Source organism: Hyla sarda, chromosome 5 (genome assembly GCF_029499605.1).
Source record: "Hyla sarda isolate aHylSar1 chromosome 5, aHylSar1.hap1, whole genome shotgun sequence".
In the NCBI taxonomy this organism is placed as follows: domain Eukaryota; kingdom Metazoa; phylum Chordata; class Amphibia; order Anura; family Hylidae; genus Hyla; species Hyla sarda.
The window spans coordinates 188,851,548-188,874,409 of record NC_079193.1 but is presented as its reverse complement, the minus strand read 5'-3'; the positions used below and the strand labels follow the sequence as shown (position 1 = coordinate 188,874,409).

The following is a 22,862-nucleotide window of genomic DNA, read 5'->3' as shown; positions in this document are numbered from 1 at the left end:
TGCACCATTTTTTAAAGTTAGTCACGTTCATTTCAACAAACACTGCGTAGATCAGTAGTACAAGTGAAAGTAAGAAACATTGTAATATCTTATTAGACAAAGATGCTGCTTTCTCCAGTTTTAAAACCTAAACCTACCCCCATTCCCCTACTAGGCTACTTACCAACTCTAAGAAATCAGCTTCTTTTCATCCTGTGTTTACGTCCTAGTACTATGCAGAAAAAGAATTCAACGCCACACATAAATCTTTGTTTTTTCTTAACTTGCTTTAGTGAATAAATAGCTTAAATCCACAGTTCCATAAGCAAAAATAGTACAAAATGTGACATATCATAAATATCACCCAAGGTGCACCTTCTGGCACACGCTAGACACCAGAAGCTAAGATTTACGTGTGGCATTGAATTATTTTTCTGCATGGTTACGAAGTGAGTGAAGAGCCCTCACAAGAAATGCATAACACGACCCAGGTGTGAATAGGTGGCTTACTTTCTTTTTACGTCCTAGTACTATTCTACTCCCTTAACGAACCATTCTTCACTGCTATAATCCATCCTTGAGAGAACAGGGACTCAGCTCACTGAGGAATTAGGTTATGTGCTGTCTCTTAAATTTTACGTGGGTGGCAGGGGTAGGAATGAGGAAGCGGATACAGTGAGAGCGACAGATAAAGACATATGCTGCAGACTCTAGTAAGTGTTTTATTGTCTCTCTCAGTGCTTAGTTAGCAACTTACACCGCTCAGCATTTCTCTATAATGTCCCCAATGCTTCTCTGGGCTTGTTATGGAGACATAGGAGAACTTGATCCCTTCTCCTGTGTGCGCGCAGCTAGTCCCTGCCTTCTCTGGAACAGAGTTCTGAGAAAACTGGCAATCCGGTGAAAAAGGCAGGATGCAAGTCATGTAATTGTCGGAAATTAGTCCTATTTCTTATGTATACATTTCTTATTCTGAAAAGTCATGTAAAATGACAGGTGCACTTTAAGATTCACTCTTGGTTTTGGCTTAAAAAAAAAAATGCAAATAAGAACTTAATGTCGTAAAGTGCTCCTGGCACATTAGAGATTTACTTTAGGTTCTACATGATCAATAAAATGAAATGTAATTCACTTTTAAGGACACTTTTTGTAAAATCTTCAGTTTATTTCTTGTTATAGAGTCAATGGAATAATATTGTGGAGAAAAAAAAAAAAAAAGATTGCTGCTGCCTTAATATGTGTGGTTTTTTTCTTCCCTCCCTGTATAGGATCTCTTGAGCTTGCTGATGTCTCCTTAGAGCTTCCTGGCTTAAAGTGGATGCCTGGGATAACCAACTGGAGGGCAAGTGATTTTTATGTCATGTATATTTGGCTCTTGGAAAATTGCATGTCAGTGTGATGTTAAATACACTATTGAACTACTATTTTTCTCTTCTCCCAAAAAATCACCTACGCCAGCAGCATGGACCGTAAGCTACAACAGAGGTGCCTGTTGTGGATCAGCTTAGGCATATACTGTTTTAGGGTGGTCATTTCTGCTTGCTAGTTGAATTCCATCTAAACTTGTTTTGGCACTTGCAGTGAGCTCTGTGCTTTCCAAAGCCTGAATGATTTCCTGATAAATAACACCATGGCAGTAATGTAAAGAAAACATTAACCCCTTAAGGACCCGGGGTTTTTCCGTTTTTGCACTTTCGTTTTTTCCTCCTTACCTTTAAAAAAAATCATAATTCTTTCAATTTTGCACCTAAAAATCCATATGATGGCTTATTTTTTGTGCTACCAATTCTTCTTTGTAATGACATCAGTCATTTTACCCAAAAATAGACGACAAAACGGGGAAAAAAAAAATCAATGTGTGACAAAATTAAAGAAAAACACCATTATGTAAATTTTGGGGGCTTCCGTTTCTACCTTATCAACTTATCTTTATTCTGTAGGTCCATACGATTAAAATGATATCCTACTTATATAGGTTTGATTTTGTCGTACTCCTGGAAAAAAATCATAACTACATGCAGGAAAATGTACAGTATACTGACCCCTATAACTTTTTTTATTTTTATTTTTTCCATGTACAGGGCGGTATGAGGGGTCATTTTTTGCACCGTGATCTGAAGTAGCGGTACCATTTTTATATTGATCGGACTTATTGATCGCTTTTTGTTCATTTTTTTTTTCATGATATAAAAAATGACCAAAAATACGCTATTTTGGACTTTGGAATTTTTTTGAACATACGCCATTGACTGCGTTTTTATTTTTTTATTTATTTATTTTTTAATGGGAAAAGGGGGGTGATTCATACTTTTATTATGGAAGGGGTTAAATGATCTTTATTAACTTTTTTTTTCATAATTTTTTTTTTCACTTTCTTCTGCAATGCTATAGCCCCTATTGGGGGCTATAACAGTGCACACACTGATCTTTTACATTGATCTTTGTTATTTGTTATCTTTGTTATCCCATAGGATAACATAGATAAATGTCCACAAGGAAGGAAAGAGAAACCAGCTCTGCTGCAGCTAGGTGGCAATTAGGTAGACACCTGTAGTAGACCTGAGAACCTCACCTAATCCTGTAGTATGGGGTGCAGATGCAATGCAAGCAATGGAACATGTAAAAGAGAAATAAAGGCAATCGCACTCACCATTCAGTGAAAAGGTATTACTTCACTGTAGGCCGTTAGGCATTAACAGCAGTGTGACAGGTATAACGTGAGCGGAGGCAGAGGTGATAACGGGACAGAACTGTTTCGCACTATAGAAGTGCTTCCATAAGCCGACACCACGGCTTGTGGTAGAACTTCTATAGTGAAACAGTTCTGTCCCGTTATCACCTCTGCCTCCGCTCACATTATACCTGTCACACTGCTGTTAATGCCTAAAGGACTACAGTAAAGTAATACCTTTTCACTGAATGGTGAGTGCGATTGCCTTTATTTCTTTTTTACATGTAACATAGATAAATGAGTCTGCCACTTGACTGCTCATGCCTGGATCTCAGGCACTGAAGCAGTCATTCGGCGATCGGACACCAGGAGGCAGGTTGAGGGACCCTCCTCGTGTCCTACAGCTGTTAAGGACGCCGCGGCGATCCCGATCAGCCCTGCAGCAGTTAAGTTTCACTTTAGACGTGGCAATCAACTTTGAACGCTGTGTCTAAAGGGTTAATAGCGCACGGCACCGCGATCAGTGCCGCACACTATTAGCCACGGGTCCCGGCCGTGTTAGAGGCCGGACCCGACCCTCTATGACGCGGGGCCATGCCGTGGCCCTGCGTTATAGAAAGGGAGCGGACTCTGGTACAGGTACGCCCTGGGTCCTTAAGTGGTTAAAGGGGTACTCCAGAAAACTAAACCCTTTCCCTCTCACCAACCTATTTATTTGTCTAAATATCATTCATTAGCTATATACAGCAGCTTCATCCTTTTATCTGTCACGTACATGCAGGGAGTGAGAGAAAAACTTAATTCTCAGATCCACCTGGTCTCCTCAGTGAGACCTAGCCCCCTCCCTTCAAGACAACATCACCTGATTTCCGTCTGAATTCTGTTTGGTCTAGTGCTCTGGCTGTACAGCCACACCTCCCCTCCCTGTGTGAGGAGCTTGTGAGCTGTGAGAGAAGAGCAGTGAAGATTCTCAGTCACAATTGAGCACATAGCTGCTGTTTTTCTGCTGAAAATCTAATCAATGACTTCTGCTATTCAGAGCACAGCATGAGTTATTGCTGGTGGAAGGATAGTCTGAAAGAAAAGGCATGTACAGTGTGTGAGTTGCAGTGGGAAGGTGCGCACAGATAGTAAAAACAGTTGGCTGGCAGCCATTACACAGACCTGCACTGACTTCTTGGAGTTGTAATCTGTGCTGCAAGCAAGGAAAAAGTATTTAGGGGACATCAAGCTGCCAAAACCACATGAATAACTACAGAGGACACAGAACCAGTATTGTTTTGGGTTTGGGGCATTTTTTATGTTTCTTAACTTCCCTGGAGTACCCCTTTAAAGGGGTACTATGCCGGAAAACATCTTATCCCCTATCCAAAGGAAAGGGGATAAGATGTCTGATCATGGGGGTCACGCCGCTGGGGACCCCTGTGATCTCTGGGACGACAGCGGCTGCGTCCGGAACATGGAAGGTTAGAGCTATGGGAGGGGGGCGTGATGGCTCTTCCCATAGACATGAATGGAGGGGGCGTGTAGTCGCCAGGCATCCGGCAGGGAGCGGAGTTTGCTACGTGCACCAGATGACTGGGGTGCTGCAGTGGAGATCAAGGGGGGTCCCCAGCGGTCCTGTGATTAGACATTTTATGCCCTATCCTTTTGGATAGGGGATAAGATGTTTTCCGGCAGAGTACCCCTTTTTAAAAGAGCTTTCTTTTTCTTAACAGGTAATGACAAAGGAAGGTCAGTGGTTTGACAAGTGGGAAGATGTGCCCACTAGTAGGCATACCCAGATTCGACCAACAATGTTTCCTCGGGATGAAATGAAAACAAAAGAAATGAACTTGCACCGTTGGTTGGTAGCTTTTATTGCACTTTACTTGTCTGCAAACTATTTTGTCAATCGACACTACATATTTCTCTATCGCCTCCATTGGGGGACACAGACTGTGGGTGTATCTTGCTGTCTCTAGGAGGTGTGACACTATAGTAATAAAAAAAAAGTCAGCTCCTTCCTGCAGGATATACCCGCCTTCAGGCTCTGAGCTAGTTAGTTTAAGCTTAGTGTCTGAAGGAGGTGGACATGGGCTGGATTCTCCAGTCCAGGTCTTCTTTTTTTTATTTTCCTAGTATAGGGACGTGAGTTTTTTATTCCCTTTCTTTTTCGTTTTCAGGTGGGGACTCTGGAACTGCGGTTCACAGTTTCCCTATTGCGAGTAAGGGGGCACAGACATTGCGTATATGCGCTGTTAACCCCCCCCCTCGCCAACGGTCAGCACCTGGGTGGTACCTCATGGGTCCGGGTCCCCCTATGTCTCTGCTCGCCTCGCTCCCGCATAGCAGCTAGGCGTGATGCAGGGACCATAAGCTGGCTGAAGACTTCACTGAAGACTGAATTAGGAAAGTTCTTCTGACTGAGGTAAGTTCTTTCCCCCCTTTTTTCTCCATAGGTACGGACTCTCAACCTCTGGAGTCCCCCTGTTTTGGCCCACCCTCAGTTTTATGGGGCTGCATCTTTTTATTGGGGGAGCAGTGGCACCTAAGGGGGCATATATTATAGGGCACTTTACTTCTGGGGGCACTTTATTTTATTATGTGTGTGTGTGTGTGTGTGTGTGCGCGCTTGGTGCAACTACTTCAGCGCCTTATATGCGGCTGTCTGCCGCAGCGCTGTTCGGGCCGGGCGCTTCCAGCGCCGGCTTACTTTCGCTTTACTTCAGCGCCTTATCCGCGGTTTACAACCGCAGCGCCGCTTCAAGCGCCAGCTTACTTTCACTTTCGTCGGCCGGCGTTTAGGCCGCCCGCTCCATTCCCCCGAGCGCTATGCGGACTGGACATGGCGCTCGGGACAATGACATGACAGTCCTTCTCGGCAGGTCTTAACTCCGCCCACAGGGCTGGGAACTTCCAGGGGCGCCAAGCAGCCTCCAATCAGCGCCGTGGGTGCGATTTTCACAATGTGGGGCCTGTTACTGGGTGCCTTACTTCGGACACGCCCCTCCCTTTTCTATTGGCTGGTCTTTTTTATCTGCTCTCTGCAGCTGACAGGACACAGACCAGGGTGAGAAGGCTAGTCTCTCTCTATCTCTTTTTCGCTCCCAGAGCTGTTCCTCCCTCTAGTCAGAAACCTGGAACATCAGTGACTTATTATTTTTGTAAGCACTGTGACACCAAGATGTCCGGCTCTGCTGAGCCCACTTGCCCTGCCTGCTTCACTGCTCCCCCTGATGCCCTTTTGGTCCCGGTGGGTTCAGCGGCTCCACCACCCTGGGTTTCTCCCTGACCCAGTATGAGTCTTCAGATGGACGTGGGTGTTCCCTTCGTGGGTTCCCATCCCCCCCCCTGGGCACAAACGTCGCTCCTCCAGAGGACGTTCTCGGAATCGCCGCTCTGCCACGCCAGAGCTGCGTACCCGGTCAGGTGAACTGGTGGACGAGGCTTCCGAACTGGCATCTGACTCAGAGGACCGCTCGGACTCAATTCCAATGGTGAACTCATTGGTGACAGCCATAAGAGACACCTTTCACCTAGAGGACCCAGGATCTTCGGATGTCTATCCAGAAGTATCCTTTCATCGGCTAAGCCAGCACCTCAAAGGTTCTGCTCTCACACTGACTTTGGCGACATTCTGGAATCTTCATGGCAACATTCAGACAAGAGGTTCCCGGGAATCAAGACAATCCAAGAACGTTATCCATTTGTCAAGGACTTTGTCGCTAAGGTGGTTTCCCCTCCCTCAGTGGATCCACCAATCTCCCGGATCCCTACGGTGACTACACTGCCTTCAAGGAACCCACGGATAAGAAGGTAGAATCCTTAGCGAAGTTTGCTTCTGAAGCAGCTGGCTCTTTTCTTCTTCGCCTCGACATGGGTGTCCAAGGCCCTGTCAGAGTGGTGCCGAAAGCTCCATCAGGATATCTTAGCGGGATCCCCCCAGAGGATCTATCTGCTCTGGCTCTCCAATGCTCTAAAGCTGGGCACTTTCTGTGCGCAGCTCCCACGTTGTCAGCCCGTTGTTCAGCCTTTGCTGTGGGTCACCTAGCGGATCTTCGCCGCTTTATGTGGCTTTATAAAGCTTGGAATGCGGATGCCGCTTCCAAAAGGTCTCTAACTGAGCTTCCCTTTACGGGTGGCCGTCTTTTTGCCGAACGCCTCGATGAGATCATCTCTGAGACAACAGGAGGTAAGAGTTCCTTCTTGCCTCAAAATAAGGCTCGCCCTATTTCCCGGACCTCTGGTTCCAGCTTAGGGTCCAGGCAGGCGCCCTCGCAGGACAAGAAGGCTCCCTCGTGCCGGGCACGCCTGGCTTGGAAGTCGGACTACAACCGGTCCGGCCGTTTTGCACCCAAATCGGGCAACCGGAATTGAGGCCCCCACCTGCGGTTTCTTCGGGTGGGAGGTCATCTCTGATCTTCCAAGACATCTGGACTTCACACATTCAGGACTCTGGGGTAAGGGTTGTGGTGTCAAACGGTTACTGGATCGAATTCACCTCCCTTCCGAGGGATCGCGTTTTTCGATCCCGGGCCCCCCCGGTCTGCTCCTCCTGGCGAAGCAATTTCGAGTGACTCTCCAGTCTCTGCTTCTCCAGAGGGTTATCGTCCCAGTTTCTCCAGGGGAACGTTTTCGGGGTTTTTATTCAAATTTTTTTGTGCTCCTCAAGATGGACGGTTCTGTGTGACCAATCCAACCGTCACCTTCTCATCCACCACTTCGAAATGGAATCTCTCCGTTTGGTGGTGGCGTCCCTGGAACAAGGGGAGTTCCCTTCATCGGTGGACATCAAGGATGCCTACCCCCATGTGCCAATATTTCCAGGCCATCATCGGTACCTCCGCTTGTGGTTCCGGAGGGGCACTTTCAATTCGTAGCCCTCCCCTTTGGTTTGGCCACGGCTCCTCTGGTCCTTATAAGATCCTTACGCCAGTGTTGGGCCTGTTTGGTCGAGGGGAATCTCGGTGATATCCTATCTGGACGACCCTCTCATCAAGGCTCTGACCAGAGCCTAGACTCTGGACGTCACTCTCCACTCTCTGACTCGCTTCGGGTGGATGGTCAACAGGGACAAGTCAGTCTTCCGTCCTACCCAGTCTCTAACCTTCTTGGGACTTCGATTTGACGGCCTCTGCCGCATTTTTCTTCCGCCGGACAAACGTCTGGTGCTCTGGTCGAGGGTCCGCTCCTTTCGGACCCAGGTATGTCTCCATCTGCACAGTATGGACGTCTTGGGTCGAGTGGTGGCAACTATGGAGGCCGTACCCTTTTCCCAGTTTCATTACCGCCACCTTCAACTGGCGATTCTCTCTCGATGGAACAGGTCTCCTCTGTCCCTCGATCGTCAGATTGTTCTCCCTCGCAGGGTCCGTCAGTCTCTGCTCTGGTGGCTCCGCTCCCCCCTTCTTCTCCAAGGGCGGTCATTTCTTCCCCTTACAACGTTACAATGGTTGCCAGCCTGTCGGGCTGGGGCAGCTTGTTCAGGGATTGGACGGTCCAGGGACTCTGGTCCCCCCTGGAGATCCTTTTTCCGATAAACATATTGGAATTACGGGCGATTCTTCTTTGTCTTCTTCATTGGGAGTCCCGTCCTCAGTCTCGTCCTGTCCGCGTTCAGTCGGACAACGCCACGGCCGTGGTGTACATAATCGACAGGGCGGTGCTCGCAGCTCGGCAGCCATGGCTGAGGTGACAAAGATTCTCACCTGGGTGGAGAGTGAGGTTCCGGCCATTTCAGCGTTTCACATTCCGGGAGTGTTCAACTGGGAAGCCGACTTCCTCAGTCGGTCCTCACCCGACCCCGGCAAGTAGTCTCTTCATCCGGAGGTCTTCGTGCAGCTCTGTGACCTCTGGGGCTTCCGGACGTGGACCTCTTCGCGTTTCGGCACAATAGGAAGTTCCTCCCATTTGTGTCCAAGCTAGGGGACCCTCGCCCTTGTGATTCCTTGGGCGGGGTTCTCCCTACCTTATGTGTTCCGCTCCTCCTCCTAGGGTGCTGAGGAAGCTCAAAGCAGAGGACGTCCTCGCCTTTCTGGTAGCTCCAGTTTGGCCCCGAAGGTCGTGGTACGCCGACGTAGTCAGGCTCCTGGACGACGCTCCTCTGCGCCTTCCGCTCCGCCCGGACCTACTCTCCCAGGGTCCTCTTGTCACCCCAATTTACAGTCACTACATTTGTTGGCATGGCGGTTGAGAGCGCGGTTTTAAGGGCCTGCGGGTTCTCTTCCCAAGTCATTCACATCATGCTCTTGGCTCGTAAGCCCTCCTCCGCACGATTTTACCACCGTACTTGGCGGTTTTATTTTCGTTGGTGTGAAGCTCAGGACTTCTCCCCTGTGGCCTTCTCGGTTCCCCGTCTTCTCTCCTTTTTTTGCAGTCAGGGTTGGAACTGGGGTTCCATTAAAGGTCAGGTTTCGGCCCCTGGTTTCTATTGCTCATGTCCGAATCTTCATGCAAGGAGTGGCGCATGCTGTTCCTCCTTATCGGTCACCTTCTCCCTCTTGGGACCCGCCTCCTTTCTTGGAAAGGGGTGTTTCTTGTTGCTATCACCTCCATCCGGAGGGTGTCTGAACTGGCAGTTCTTTCCTGCCGTTCTCCTTTTCTGGTGATCCACCATGACAGGTCGTTTTCCGGCCAGTTCCTTCCTTTTTGCCTAAGGTGGTCTCGGCCTTTCATCTCATTATGGACATTGTCCTCCCGTCCTTTTGTCCAGCTCCTTCTCATTCTAAGGAGCGCTTGCTACACAAGCTGAATTAGTTTTGGGCTGTTCGGTCTTATCTCTCCATCACTTCTTCGTTTCGTCAGTGTGATTCCTTTGTCGTCCTTCCGGAAGGCCGTCGCAAGGGACAACCTGCTTCCAAGGCCACCATTTCTCGGTGGATTCGGTCCGCCATTGCGGAAGCCTATCGCTGTGAGGGGAAGATTCCTCCTTTCAGGGTTGTGGCTCCTTCCACACGTTCTTTTGAGTTTCCTGGGCTCTCCAGAGTAGAGCCTCGGCCTCGCAGATTTGCAAGGCGGCTACCTGGTCGTCTTTGCACACGCTAGAGGTTTTCCGAGTTCATACTTTTGCATCGGCTGATGCTAGTCTGGGTCGTAAAGTGTTGCAGGCGGCAGTGGATCGGCCTTCTGCCTGATTACTTATCTGCCCACCCAAGGGACGGTTTTGGTACGTCCCACGGTCTGTGTCCCCCAATGGAGCCAATAGAGAAAAGGAGATATTTTTAACACTTACCGTAAAATCTCTTTCTCGAAGGATCCATTGGGGGACAAAGCTCCCACCCTTTTTGGGTTTTTCCTTTGGTTCTCTGTCCGAGGGTGTGTTCAGTTTTGTTTTTTCTTCTGGTTCTCGAACAGTTTTGGGTTTTTCTTTGCCCTATTGGTCTCCTCCTATTGCTCTGGAACTTAAACTGACTAGCTCAGAGCCTGAAGGCGGGTATATCCTGCTAAGAGGAGCTGACTTTTTATTACCATAGTGTCACACCTCCTAGAGACAGCAAGATACACCCACGGTCTGTGTCCCCCAATGGATCCTTCGAGAAAGAGATTTTACGGCAAGTGTTAAAAAATCTCCTTTTTATGCCCTTCTGGTTCTTTACCCAGTAAAATGAAAACTGGCTGAGCTGTAGCAACCAACCACAGCTCAGCTCGGGTAAAATGAAACCTCACCTGGGATCGATTGCTATAGCTAAGACCAAACCATTTTTATTTATATCTCCCACTGTTTTCAGACTAGTAACAATCATCACATGACCTTTGTTACAGCTTAAGAATATTGCCACATCATCAGAACACTGGAGGATTCTTTGTAGCAGTGTTAATAAAGAAGGCTCCTATGCCATGGAACAGAAGACAACCCAAGGTGAACTGTATTATAACAACATAATAATTCAAAACTTATGTTCAGAATTATATTTTTAATCTTAGCTTTTTTTTTTTTTTCCTTTCCCCTGTTGTATTGAATAATGTTAAATATGTTGTATGAAATTCCATTCAGAGGCATACGGTTGACAGATGTATACTGCCATATTTTATGTATCCTGACAAATACTCCTAACAGAATGCAGAAACAAAGTGCGACTAGAGTCTTAGCTTGTTGACATCTTATATACACTGTGTTGCTTTTTTATATATACAGATTTAAAGTTTACAACTTGTTTGGCTGCACTTCCTTATCTCAATTTTTTAAAAACAATCGGTACTAATGAAAAATGCAAATACCTCATATATGTTAAACTAATATAATTACTGTACAGTGGCTATTGCTTTATATTCCTAATTGTTAATTTATGCATTGATTTATGCTTTTAGCAATGTGAGTTAGGCTGGGTCCACACTACGTTTTCTCCCATACGGGAGCGCATACGGCAGGAGGGAGCTAAAACCTCGCGCTCCCGTATGTGACCGTATGCGCTCCCGTATGTCATTCATTTCAATGAGCCGACCGGAGTGAAACGTTCGGTCCGGTCGGCTCATTTTTGCGCCGTATGCGCTTTTACAACCGGACCTAAAACCGTGGTTGACCACAGTTTTAGGTACGGTTGTAAAAGCGCATACGGCGCAAAAATGAGCCGACCGGACCGAACGTTTCACTCCGGTCGGCTCATTGAAGTGAATGGCATACGGGAGCGCATACGGTCACATATGGGAGCGCAAGGTTTTAGCTCCCCCCTGCCGTATGCGCTCCCGTATGGGAGAAAACGTAGTGTGGACCCAGCCTTACTGAACATCCTCGCTGAAAGTTCACTTTTATCCTCTTCTGTGTTTGCAATCCCACAGGATTCTGAATTTATATCTTTAAAGGGGTACTCTGCCCCAGGATATCTCATGACCTATACAAAGGATAGGGAATAAGATGTCTGATGGAGGGGGGGGGTGTCCAGCCCCTGGGGGCCCCTGCGATCTCTGCTGCAGCACCCCAGACATCCAGTGCACGGAGCGAACGTCGCTCCATGCCGGATCACTAGCTATGCGGAGGCTTGTGATGTCACGGCCACTCCCCGCTCATGACCTCACGCCCCCTCCCATACACTTGCATTGAGGGGCCGTGACGTCACGAGCCTACGGAGCTGCACCCAACACCAGGTGCAGCAGGGAGATCGCGGGGGTCCCCAGTGGGCGGGACCCCTGCGATCAGACCTCTTATCCCCTATCCAAAGGATGTCTAGGGGCGGAGTACCCCTTTAAGCATTCCATGCTGATTCAGTATCTGAATTTTATTTATTTATTTATTTTTACTTTTCCATTTTGGGAAGTAAATTCTTCCAAGCATCATGTCCATTTGGCTTCTCACTGCTGTCCTCTGCCTTACTTGGGCCATACCAAGTGGGGAAGGCCCCCTCTGGGTGTTCAAACCTCATTTACATACTGACAAATGGCTTAACTGATGGAGAGGACTATTGCAATAAAAAAGTTATGCCCGGAGTCATGATGACTAGCCCTGTCTTGCAATGTTTTCGTGCTAACAGGTCTGCTTTAACCACTTGAGGACTGGTTCTGTTATTTGTACGGCACTACCATCTGCGTTACATTTATGGTGTGCTTTTGCTACTATACTATGAAGGGAGCTTAGGAGCTGAGCTCACTTCATAGTTGGTGAGTGATGATAGCCAGCACTCACCATTAATGACCAACATATGCTTGGTGTTCCCTCATCTCAGCTCTGCACAGCTAAAGCTTGTGGTATATGGAATTACAAAGGAAATCTATGACCATTCTGTATACTGCTTCCTTTAGCAGTCTTAGGAGACATAAATTGGCACAGCACATGAAGTTTCGTGTGTTTGCCTTCATTCTCAGCACCTGGACCCCCTACTAATACAAACTGCTGGCATTTCACAATGATGTCTTAGAAGTTGGTTGAAATGATAGGTATGTTCTAAGAGAAGTACTAATAAACATTGAGATGTAGTCATATTGGTTGTCGCCTTTTGAATAAGCTTGTCACAGACTGACAAATTGTCGGCATGTTCTGCAGGATAGCATGGTTATTCAGAAGAAACTTAAAAAATACCTGCCAGCTTACTCATCCTGTTGTCAATTTAGCAAAAAATGGCTGAAGCTGCAGAACAGAAAAATACTACTGAAGCAAAGGCTAGCCATGCAAATAAGAGCGTTCTCAGCCAAGCATATGTATAGCCATTAGAGATGAGCGAACTTACAGTAAATTCGATTCGTCACAAACTTCTCGGCTCGGCAGTTGATGACTTATGCTGCATAAATGAGTTCAGCTTTCAGGTGCTCCCGTGGGCTGGAAAAGGTGGATACAGTCCTAGGAGACTCTTTCCTAAGACTGTATCCACCTTTTCCAGCCCACCGGAGCACCTGAAAGCTGAACTAATGTATGCAGGATAAGTTATCAACTGCCGAGCCGAGAAGTTCGTGATGAATCAAATTTACTGTAAGTTCGCTCATCTCTAATGGCCATTACAAGTAAAACAAATACAATAGCCACATTTTGGCTGCTCTACTATAGTTTGGCTGAATTTGAAATAATTTCTGAATTGCTGCTTCCCAACTATTGTTCAGAATTGTTTTTTTTTCTCTGACAGAATAAATTTTTTAAAAGCAGCTTTACATGTAGCCTTATTGTTTTCCCATATGTGTGTAGAAATGTTATATCTTTGTGTACATTCTGAATAATTTCATTTAATGTTCTTGAAATATTGTACCAAATATTGAATGTTGTTTGGTGCTTACTGCTCTACTATAGATAAGATGCAGACTATTTTTCGCGTTTTCCATTGATATATTTTATGGTCCGCTTTCTTGCAGGTGTTGCGGAGGGCTCCTGCTGCTGTGCCAGATGTACAAGTAGCTGCTGATGTTGCTAAAGATGTCACAGAAACTGTATCTGAGCCAGCAGTGGTTACAGATGATGTGGAGAATAAGGACACCAAACCTGCCAGCTGTGTAGAGAAGGATTCTGTTAAAAAAGACAGTGTGTGTGGGTAGGTTATTAAAAGGCACACACTGTAATTCTTAGTGTTTTTTTTTTACCTTTATTATTATTTTTTTATTTTAATGAATTCTATTTATTTTTTTCCTTTACAATTGACAAAGGTTATAGAGTAGAGAAGGTGTGAAGTGCTCTGAAGGTGCCTATTACAGTTTGCTCTTGCATATTTTCTAAATTGTTGCTGCTGGTAAAATAGTGTAATTTGAGCAATAAAATTGTTATGGAGAAATTGACTGTATACTTATGATGAAAGGGTGATGTTGGCAAGTTAAAGAAAGAAATAAAAAGATTAAAAAAAAAAATTAAAAAATCCAACAACTTTTCCTACCAGGCTAGATATACCACAAAAGAAAAGTTTAGCAGCCCCATTTTAGATGTAAAGTCCACTGCTCATATTTTAGTGACTAGCGCTTTTTAATTGAGTCCGTGTCAAGTGATCATGTTTTCTTTCCACTGTGTATTTGTGTGACACAACAATATGCCTAGTCTATTAGCTCTATCAGGTTTGTGGTTCAATCCCACCTATCACTCTGTCTCTCTTCTGTGAGACCGGGCTACTGTTTCTTGTAATCTTATAGGTACTTGCCATGAATCTTGTTGTTTTCTGGCTCATGAGGATTTCAGTCATATCATAACTAGACAACACCTTTAGGGTACGTTCACACGCGCAGATTTTTTTGCGGGTTTTCCGCTGCGTGTTTGAAAGTGGGCGGCCTCTTCTCGGCTGTCCACAGCCGATTTTCCGCAGCGGAATGTACACTGCGGAAAATCCACCGCAAGCCCCATTGAAGTCAGTTGGGACTGTGGCGGATTTTCCGCAGCGTAGATTCCGCCGCGGAAAATCTGCTGCGGACAGTCGAGAAGAGCCCGCCCACTTTCAAATACGCAGCAGAAAACCAGCTAAAAAAATCGGTGCGTGTGAACGTACCCTTAAGACTACACTGGACACCTTTTTGCTCCTCCCGAACTCTATATAAGCAGATTACCTTTCTTGCCATGGTCTTTCTTATATGGAGATCTTACCCTGCACTCTGTCTCCCACTTCTAGGCAACTAATTGATCTCCAGCTTTGCTTGGATCATCTTATTTTTTGCCCTTTGGTGATACCCCATGAATCCTATTCTGATGGTATGGCAGAGCTGGTTACTGGGGGAAAAGGTATAGCCTGGTAGGAGAAGCTAACACTTCTGGCTTAGTGTCCACCTCTTAGTTCTAGCAGCCATACCCATGGTCTCCTTTGGCATAAGAATTATGCTGCAATTTTAAATGCATTAAACTATTGTTTCATTTACCGTTGCTTAGCTATGTGCTGTGAGGATATGTATATATTTTTAGACTACCCTATAAATATTCCTAAATGTGCTGGCATTCTCTGGGGCAAATCTCAATCTCTTAACTGACTGAAATTAAAGGGATACTCCGGGGAACTATACCCATAGACCATCCTTTCCCTCTCACCAAGCTATGTATTTATCTAAATGTCATTCATTAGCTATATACAGCCGTTTTCCTCTTTCAGCTGTCACTTACATGCAGGGAGGGGGAGAAATATGTAATTCTCAAATCCATCTGGTGGTCTCAGTAAGAGCTAGTCCCCCCCCCCCTTCCCCTCTTCAAGACAGCACCATGTGATCTCTGTCTGGTCTAGAGCACTGGCTATACAGCCTCCCCTCCCCCTCCTCTCCCTGTGTGACAAAACCACACGGATAACTACAAGAGACACAGAACAGGTATTGTGGTGTCTTTGGGGCATTTTTATTTGTCTTAAATTCCCTGGAGTACCCCTTTTAACCCCTTAAGGGCTCAGCCCATTTGGACCTTAAGGACTCAGACAATTTTATTTTTACGTTTTCATTTTTTTCTCCTCCCCTTCAAAAAATCATAACTTTTATATTTTCATCCACAGACTAGTATGAGGGCTTGTTTTTTGTGCGACCAGTTGTCCGTTGTAATGCCATCACTCACTTTATCATAAAATGTATGTTGCAACCCAAAAAATACTATTTGTGTGGGGAAATTAAAAAGAAAACAGCAATTTAGTAAATTTTGGAAGGTTTTGTTTTCACGCCGTACAATTTATTGTAAAAATGACATGTGTTTTTTATTCTCTGGGTCAATACGCTTAAAATGATACCCATGATTATACACTTTTCTATTACTTTTCTATTACTTTTCTATTACTTTTCTATTACTGATAAAAAAAAAATCGCAAACTTTTTAACCAAATTAGTACGTTTAAAATCCCCCTATTTTGAAGACCTATAACTTTTTCATTTTTCCGTATAAGCGGTGGTATGAGGGCTCATTTTTTGCGCCGTGATCTGTACTTTTTATTAGTACCATATTTGCTTATACAAAACTTTTATTACATTTTTTTATATTTTTTTTTTGGAATAAAATGTTATAAAAAAAAAGCAGCTATTTTGGACTTTTTTTTTTTTTTTTTTTTTTTTTTATGTTCACGCCGTTCACCGTACGGGATCATTTACATTTTATTTTAATAGTTCGGATATTTATGCACGCGGCGATACCAAATATGTAAAATAATTTTTTTACACTTTTTGGGGGTAAAATAGGGAAAATGGAAAATTTACGTTTTTATTTGGGGAGGGGGTTTTTCAATTTTTTTTTTACTTTTATTTTTACACTTTAATAGTCCCCATAGGGGACTATTTAAAGCAATCACTCGATTGCTAATCCTGTTCAGTGCTATGTATAGGACATAGCACTGATCAGGGTTATCGGAGCCAGGAGAGGGGACCTCTGTCTGCAGTGCAGGATGACCGGATCGCCGCGGCAGCGCTGCGGGCGATCCGATCATCCTGTTAAGTGACCGCGATGCTGCAGATGCCGTGATCGGTATTGATCACGGCACCTGAGGGGTTAATGGCGGACATTCGCGGGTGTCCGCCATTACCGGCGGGTCCCTGGCTGCGATCCACAGCTGGCACCTGCCGCGCATGATGCCAGCATTGCTCCGATGCCCGCGGTTATGCGCAGGACGTAAATGTACGTCCTGGTGCATTAAGTACCACGTCACCAGGACGTACATTTACGTCCTGCGTCGTTAAGGGGTTAAAGAAAAAAATTCTATGGAAAAAGTGTATGCATTCCAAATGTGTACACTATTTAAGCTTAAACATTTTTGTTTTCCTGTGTACAGGCCCCCACCATCTAAAAAAATGAAATTATTTGGCTTTAAGGAAGATCCCTTTGTTTTTCTCTCGGTGGATGATCCAATCTTTCCCCCTATACAGTAAGTAACTTTTTTTCTGTGCTTTAACGGCAGAATCATGCTTACTTTTAAAGATTGGAAACAGATATGGGCCTGGTGTTACCGCACCTCATATAACTATTGCAACTGTCCTCCATTCATACATTTCCAACCCATCCTATGCACATAATGCCATATACTGGTTTAGGTTGTATAGAATTGTCTGAATAAGTGTTCTGCACAATGTATAGGCTTTCTCCTGCAGTGTTCACCTACATAGGTTTACAGGAGGTTTGGAGAACACACTTTATGTAAATTATCATCTGGTGCACATTATTTTCCTTATTATCTTAGCCAATGGTTAGGTCTCCATTTTGACCCTTGTTTTGGAGTCCTTCAGACACTAGGGGCAGTATTACAGGTGCCAGGATTTGATCAGTTATCATATTGTCTTTGTTCGCTCATGTTCAGCTGTCATTACATCTAATTATGATTGTCGTTCTGTCTCGGGACAGTAAGATGTGAACGTGCCATTATGTACATGTTTTTGCATGTCTTTTCTAACTAAGTTTTCATTGGCAGGAAATTCTATGCCCTAGATCCATCTTTTCCAAAGCATAATCTCTTGACTCGTACGCAAGAAGGAAAGAAGAAACAACTATACATGGTCTCCAAGGAACTGAGAAATGTTTTGCTTCATAATAGTGAAAAGATGAAGGTATTTTTTGATATTACTCCACCAGAGACTTGAGTATAGTTTGACTCTTTAACTGGATTGTCTCATCTGAACTACCTCTTTTTGTTTTTGTTTTTTTATAAACATTCATGTTATCCTTAGTCCCTTGATCAATTGTTATTGTAAGGCTGCTTTCACATTGAGCATTCATCCGTTATTAAACGTCCATTTTATGTGTAATAACGGATGAAATAACTGGTGCTAACGGATGAATAAGTATTCATAATATCCCTCATGTATGGCTGTAACACCTCTGCCTACAGACTCCCACAGCCGAGACTACTACTACTCCAATCATGGAACAGACTTCGTTCTATGATGGGAGTAGTAATTCCCTAGCTGTGGGAGTCTGCGGACAGCTGGGGAGGCTACATTGGTGTTGGTACTACCACCCCAATCATGGAACAGTCTGTTCCATGATGGGGGTTGTAGTACAGGGGCTGAGGGATTGATCACACAGGGCCTCACTTCTGAGACCTGATGCGATCAGAAGTTATTAAGCAGGGGAGCGGGTGGCAAGCTCCAGTACCCTGCGATGTAGGATGTATTTTACTTTAATTTTTGAATCCCCCGCGGGGAGCCCTGAATGGCAGTTGCCAAGGAGTCATTCAGGGCTCTAAGCAGGAGATTTAAAAATGAACATTGTGAGTATGTATATTAAAAGTGCTGTAGGGGGCAAGATATATAGCACTGCAAGGGGGGAGGGGGGGGCAGACATATAGCCTACATATCTAGCCCCCCAGCGCATTTATAATATGCCCCCCTACACCGCATTAATAAATGTATACCCCCCGCGGGCGCATTAGTAAATGTATACCCCCCGCTGGTGCATGTATAATGTGCCCTCGCAGCTTAGCCATCTATATACATATGAAAAGCTTTCTATCAGCAGCAGAGGCCAGCCCGATGCTGCTGATTGAAATACTTTTCATTCATAGCGTAGCGCAGGGCCAGCATATGTATATAGAAGTGCTGTGGGGTGCAGAGAACGCTATATGTCTGCAACCCCCCAGCGCTTCTATATACATATACCCCTGCAGCGCTATGAATGAAAAGTATTTCTATTAGCTGCTGGCACTATGCGCTGCTATCTGTGAAAATGGGCGGTAAACGGGCGGCATTACGTTGAATTCCCCGGCCAGCAGCATGATGCGCTGTTGATAGCATACTTCAGATGCGCTGCAAGGGACATATGTATGCGCTCGCTGAGGGGGGGGGGGGGGGAAGACATATGTAAGCGCAGTGGGGGGGCAATATACATAGCTAGTGCAGTGGGGGGGGGGCAATATACATAGCTGGCACAGCGGGGAGCCAGACATATTGCACTATATGTCTGGGCTACCTATAGATCTTGCCCCACTGCAGCGCTTGTATACATATGGTCCTGCAGCCGGGGAATGCAGCACAATGCTTCCCCGGCTGCCAGTGTAGTGTAACATTACAATCCTCGCTCCCGGCGGGGTATTTGAAAATGAAAGTAAAACACACACACTATCTAAATCGCAGGGTTGCGGAGCATGCCGACCGCTCCTCTGGTTAAAAGAGGAGATCTGGTGCTATCAATCCCTCAGCTCCTGTACTACTACCCCCAACATGTAACAGACTTTGTTCCATGATGGGGGTAGTAGTAAAAGTACTAATCTAGCCTCCTGCAGACTCCCGCAGCCAGGGAACTACTACTCCCATCATGAAAATAAGTCTTCCTTGATGGGAGTAGTAGTAGTCCCGGCTGCAGGAGTCTGTAGACGGCTGATACTAATGGATGAAAAACTGATGCAAAAGGATGCCACTAAATAGCATCCCTTTTGCATCAGTTTGCACCCGTTAATAGAATGGTCCTTTTAGGAGGTGACAACGGGCGTGTGAACGTAGCCTTACAGAGCAGGTGTTGATCCCTTTTGAAATTCTTTATCGAAAACGTAATATTTCTCCAGAAACGAATAAACAATACACCGGAGACCTAAAAAGAAACTTGACGGTCTTTTTCTTCTATTTATCGTTTGACTCTGCATAAATGTTGTCAGTTTGGTATAAAAACAAACAGGAAACTGATTGCCTTTGACACTACTACTTACTAGTATGGAACTTGGCAAGTAGCTAAGACCTATTATAGTTATCAGCAAAATGACTTCTGCCTTGATAATCCTAATGTTCATATTAGCCAGTAGAAGCATGTTAAAGGGGTTATCTAGGTCAGGGTTTCCCAACCCAGTCCTCAAGGCACACCAACATTCTGTTTTTTTTTTTGTTACTCCATTGGAATACAACAGGGAAAAATTTAAATCCTGGACTGTTGGTGTGCATTGAGGACTGGGTTGGGAAACACTGATCTAGGTATTGATAAACAGAGTTTATTTCTTCCAAAAACAGCACCATACCTGTGCTCAGGTAGTGTGTAGTAATTAGAGATGAGCGAACTTACAGTAAATTCGATTCGTCACGAACTTCTCGGCTCGGCAGTTGATGACTTATCCTGCGTAAATTAGTTCAGCCTTCAGGTGCTCCGGTGGGCTGGAGAAGGTGGATACATTCCTAGGAAAGAGTCTCCTAGGACTGTATCCACCTTTTCCAGCCCACCGGAGCACCTGAAAGCTGAACTCATTTATGCAGGAAAAGTCATCAACTGCCAAGCCGAGAAGTTCGTGACGAATCGAATTTACTGTAAGTTCGCTCATCTCTAGTAGTAATACAACTGGGCTCCATTTATTTAAATGAAACTGAGCTGCAATACCACACACTACCTGAGGACAGGTGTGGAGCTGTTTTTGGAAGAAAAAGGCTCTGTTTTTCTAATAATTAACCCCTTTAACAAATAATGTTTTGAAATTGACCACTATATTTAGGTAGACTTTAATTGGTGTATAATAACATTGTTATGCTATAATTGTGGACTGCAAATAATGCATTTTATAAGACTTTTGGATATAGAAAAAAATTCCATTCATGATGGCTGAAGTAACTGACTTACTAGAATAGCCATTCAAAGTGAAATTCCAGAAAACCCCTTTAAGAGAAGTATAATTTTTCTAATATTGTTGGTTCAGCAATCCCAGCTCCCGAACTTCCTGAAAGCCCTCATCAATAAGCACTAAATGCAATACCTGGCACAGAGTACAGCACTGCAGTCCATTTTTTTTATATGAATTAAAATAATGTATAAAAATATAGAGGATACCCAAAAATACCCATCCCCCTCCTACCTGAGCAGTGCAGAGAGAAAAGAGAGATCCAATGTTTCAAGCAGAGCTTCCTTTTGACTCTGAGACAGAAAGTAGAGGGCACCCATGTGCAGCACTTCACAAAGTCACAAAAACACACTCTCCTTATGATGTTATGTAGCACAACACCCTTGACTGCCTATTTTTATGCCAGAAATCCACGGGCCGCTGCCTGGGGTCCTTCCCGGATGGATCACAGATCCAGACAGTCATGAACAACCTAACATAGCTTTTAGAGTTTATCTGCAGTGCTTTTCTTTCTTTTCTGTACCAGCAATGTTTATATTGCATAAAGTTATTTGCTTTATTTCTCTACGTTTCTATATTTGAGACCCCAGCTGACATTCTCTATCTGGCTATGATCAATCTTAGTGTAACAGTTATTACTTTTTGTTTTTCTTTCTGATTGTGAAATAAGCCAAGATACATGAATCCATGGTGTTCAATCTCATATTTCTTGGGAAGTCCCTCCCTCCCCCCGAAACGTGTGCATAAGGGCGCATCTCGCATTATACATTTTGGATGGTGAGGTTGTAGTTTAAAGGCTTACTATTATTATTTATTTTCTGTTGGAAATGCATGAAGTCAGGATTATGTTATACATTACAAGAATTTTAGACTTAATGGCCATTAAAGTGTACCGGCCATTAGAGCCCTGCGCAGGACTGTTTTCTTAACCCCTTAAGGTCGCAGCTAATTTTCACCTTAAGGACGCAGGCCTTTTTTGCACATCTGACCACTGTCACTTTGAGCATTTATAACTCTGGGATGCTTTTACCTTTCATTCTGATTCCGAGAGTTTTTTTTCGTGACATATTCTACTTTATGTTAGTGGTAAAATTTTGTCAATACTTGCATCATTTCTTGGTGAAAAATTCCAAAATTTGATAAATTTGAAAATTCAGCTTTTTTTTTTTTACTTTGAAACTCTCTGCTTATAAGGAAAATGGATATCCCAAATAAATGATATATTGATTCACACATACAATATGTCTACTTTATGTTTGCATCATAAAGTTGACATGTTTCTACTTTTGGAAGACATCAGAGGGCTTCAAAGTTCAGCAGCAATTTTCAAATTTTTCACAAAATTTTCAAAATCTGAATTTTTCAGGGACCAGTTCAGTTTTGAAGTGGATTTGAAGGGCCTTCATATTAGAAATACCCCACAAATGACCCCATTATAAAAACTGCACCCCTCAAATTTCTCTTGAGTAAGGAAATACCTCATATGTATATGTGAAGTGTTCGGTGGGTGCACTAGAGGGCTCAGAAGGGAAGGAGCGACAATAGGATTTTGGAGAGTGAGTTTTTCTGAAATGGTTTTTGGGGGGCATGTCACATTTAAGAAGCCCCTATGTGCCAGAACAGCAAGTAAACTCCCACATGGCCTACTATTTTGGAAACTACACCCCTCAAGGAACATAGCAAGGGGTCCAGTGAGCCTTAACACCCCACAGGTGTTTGATGACTTAAAGTTGGATGTGTAAATGATTTTTTTTTCTCTCACTAAAATGCTGGTTTTTCCCCAAATTTTACATTTCTACAAGGGGTAATAGGAGAAAATGCCCCCCAAAATTTGTAACCCCATTTCTTCTGAGTATGGAAATACCCCATGTGTGGACGTCAAGTGCTCTGCTGGCACACTACAATGCTCAAAAGAGATGGAGCGCCATTGAGCTTATGGAGAGAGAATTTGGTTGAAATAGAAGTCAGAGGCCATGTGCGTTTACAAAGCCCCCCGTGGAGCCAGAACAGTGGACCCCCCCACATGTGACCGCATTTTGGAAACTACACCCCTCACAGAATTTAATAAGGGGTGCAGTGAGCATTTAAACTCCACTGGTGTTTGACAGATCCTTGGAACAGTGGGCTGTGCAAATGAAAAATTAAATTTTTCATTTTCACGGACCACTATTCCAAAAATCTGTCAGACACCTGTGGGGCGTAAATGCTCACTGCACCCCTTATTACATTACGTGAGGGGTGTAGTTTCCAAAATGGGGTCACATGGGGGGGGGGGGGTTCCATTGTTCTGGCACTATGGGGGCTTTGTAAACACATGTGGCCTTCAATTCCGGACAACATTTCTCTCCAAAATCCCAATG

At 44.6% G+C, this 22,862-nt stretch overlaps 1 protein-coding gene across 3 annotated transcripts in view; it reads left to right on the top strand.

Annotated features, from left to right (window-relative positions):
* The window catches only part of NSUN2 (NOP2/Sun RNA methyltransferase 2), a 152,983-nt gene that overhangs the window by 118,247 nt on the left and 11,874 nt on the right, over window positions 1-22,862 (top strand). For all 3 annotated transcript variants that reach the window (XM_056520921.1, XM_056520922.1, XM_056520923.1), the window contains exons 11-16: window positions 1,248-1,321; window positions 4,369-4,496; window positions 10,394-10,490; window positions 13,403-13,578; window positions 16,750-16,842; window positions 17,383-17,518. In XM_056520921.1, the coding sequence (XP_056376896.1) occupies window positions 1,248-1,321; window positions 4,369-4,496; window positions 10,394-10,490; window positions 13,403-13,578; window positions 16,750-16,842; window positions 17,383-17,518 (704 nt within the window). The remainder of the gene's footprint in view (window positions 1-1,247; window positions 1,322-4,368; window positions 4,497-10,393; window positions 10,491-13,402; window positions 13,579-16,749; window positions 16,843-17,382; window positions 17,519-22,862) is intronic.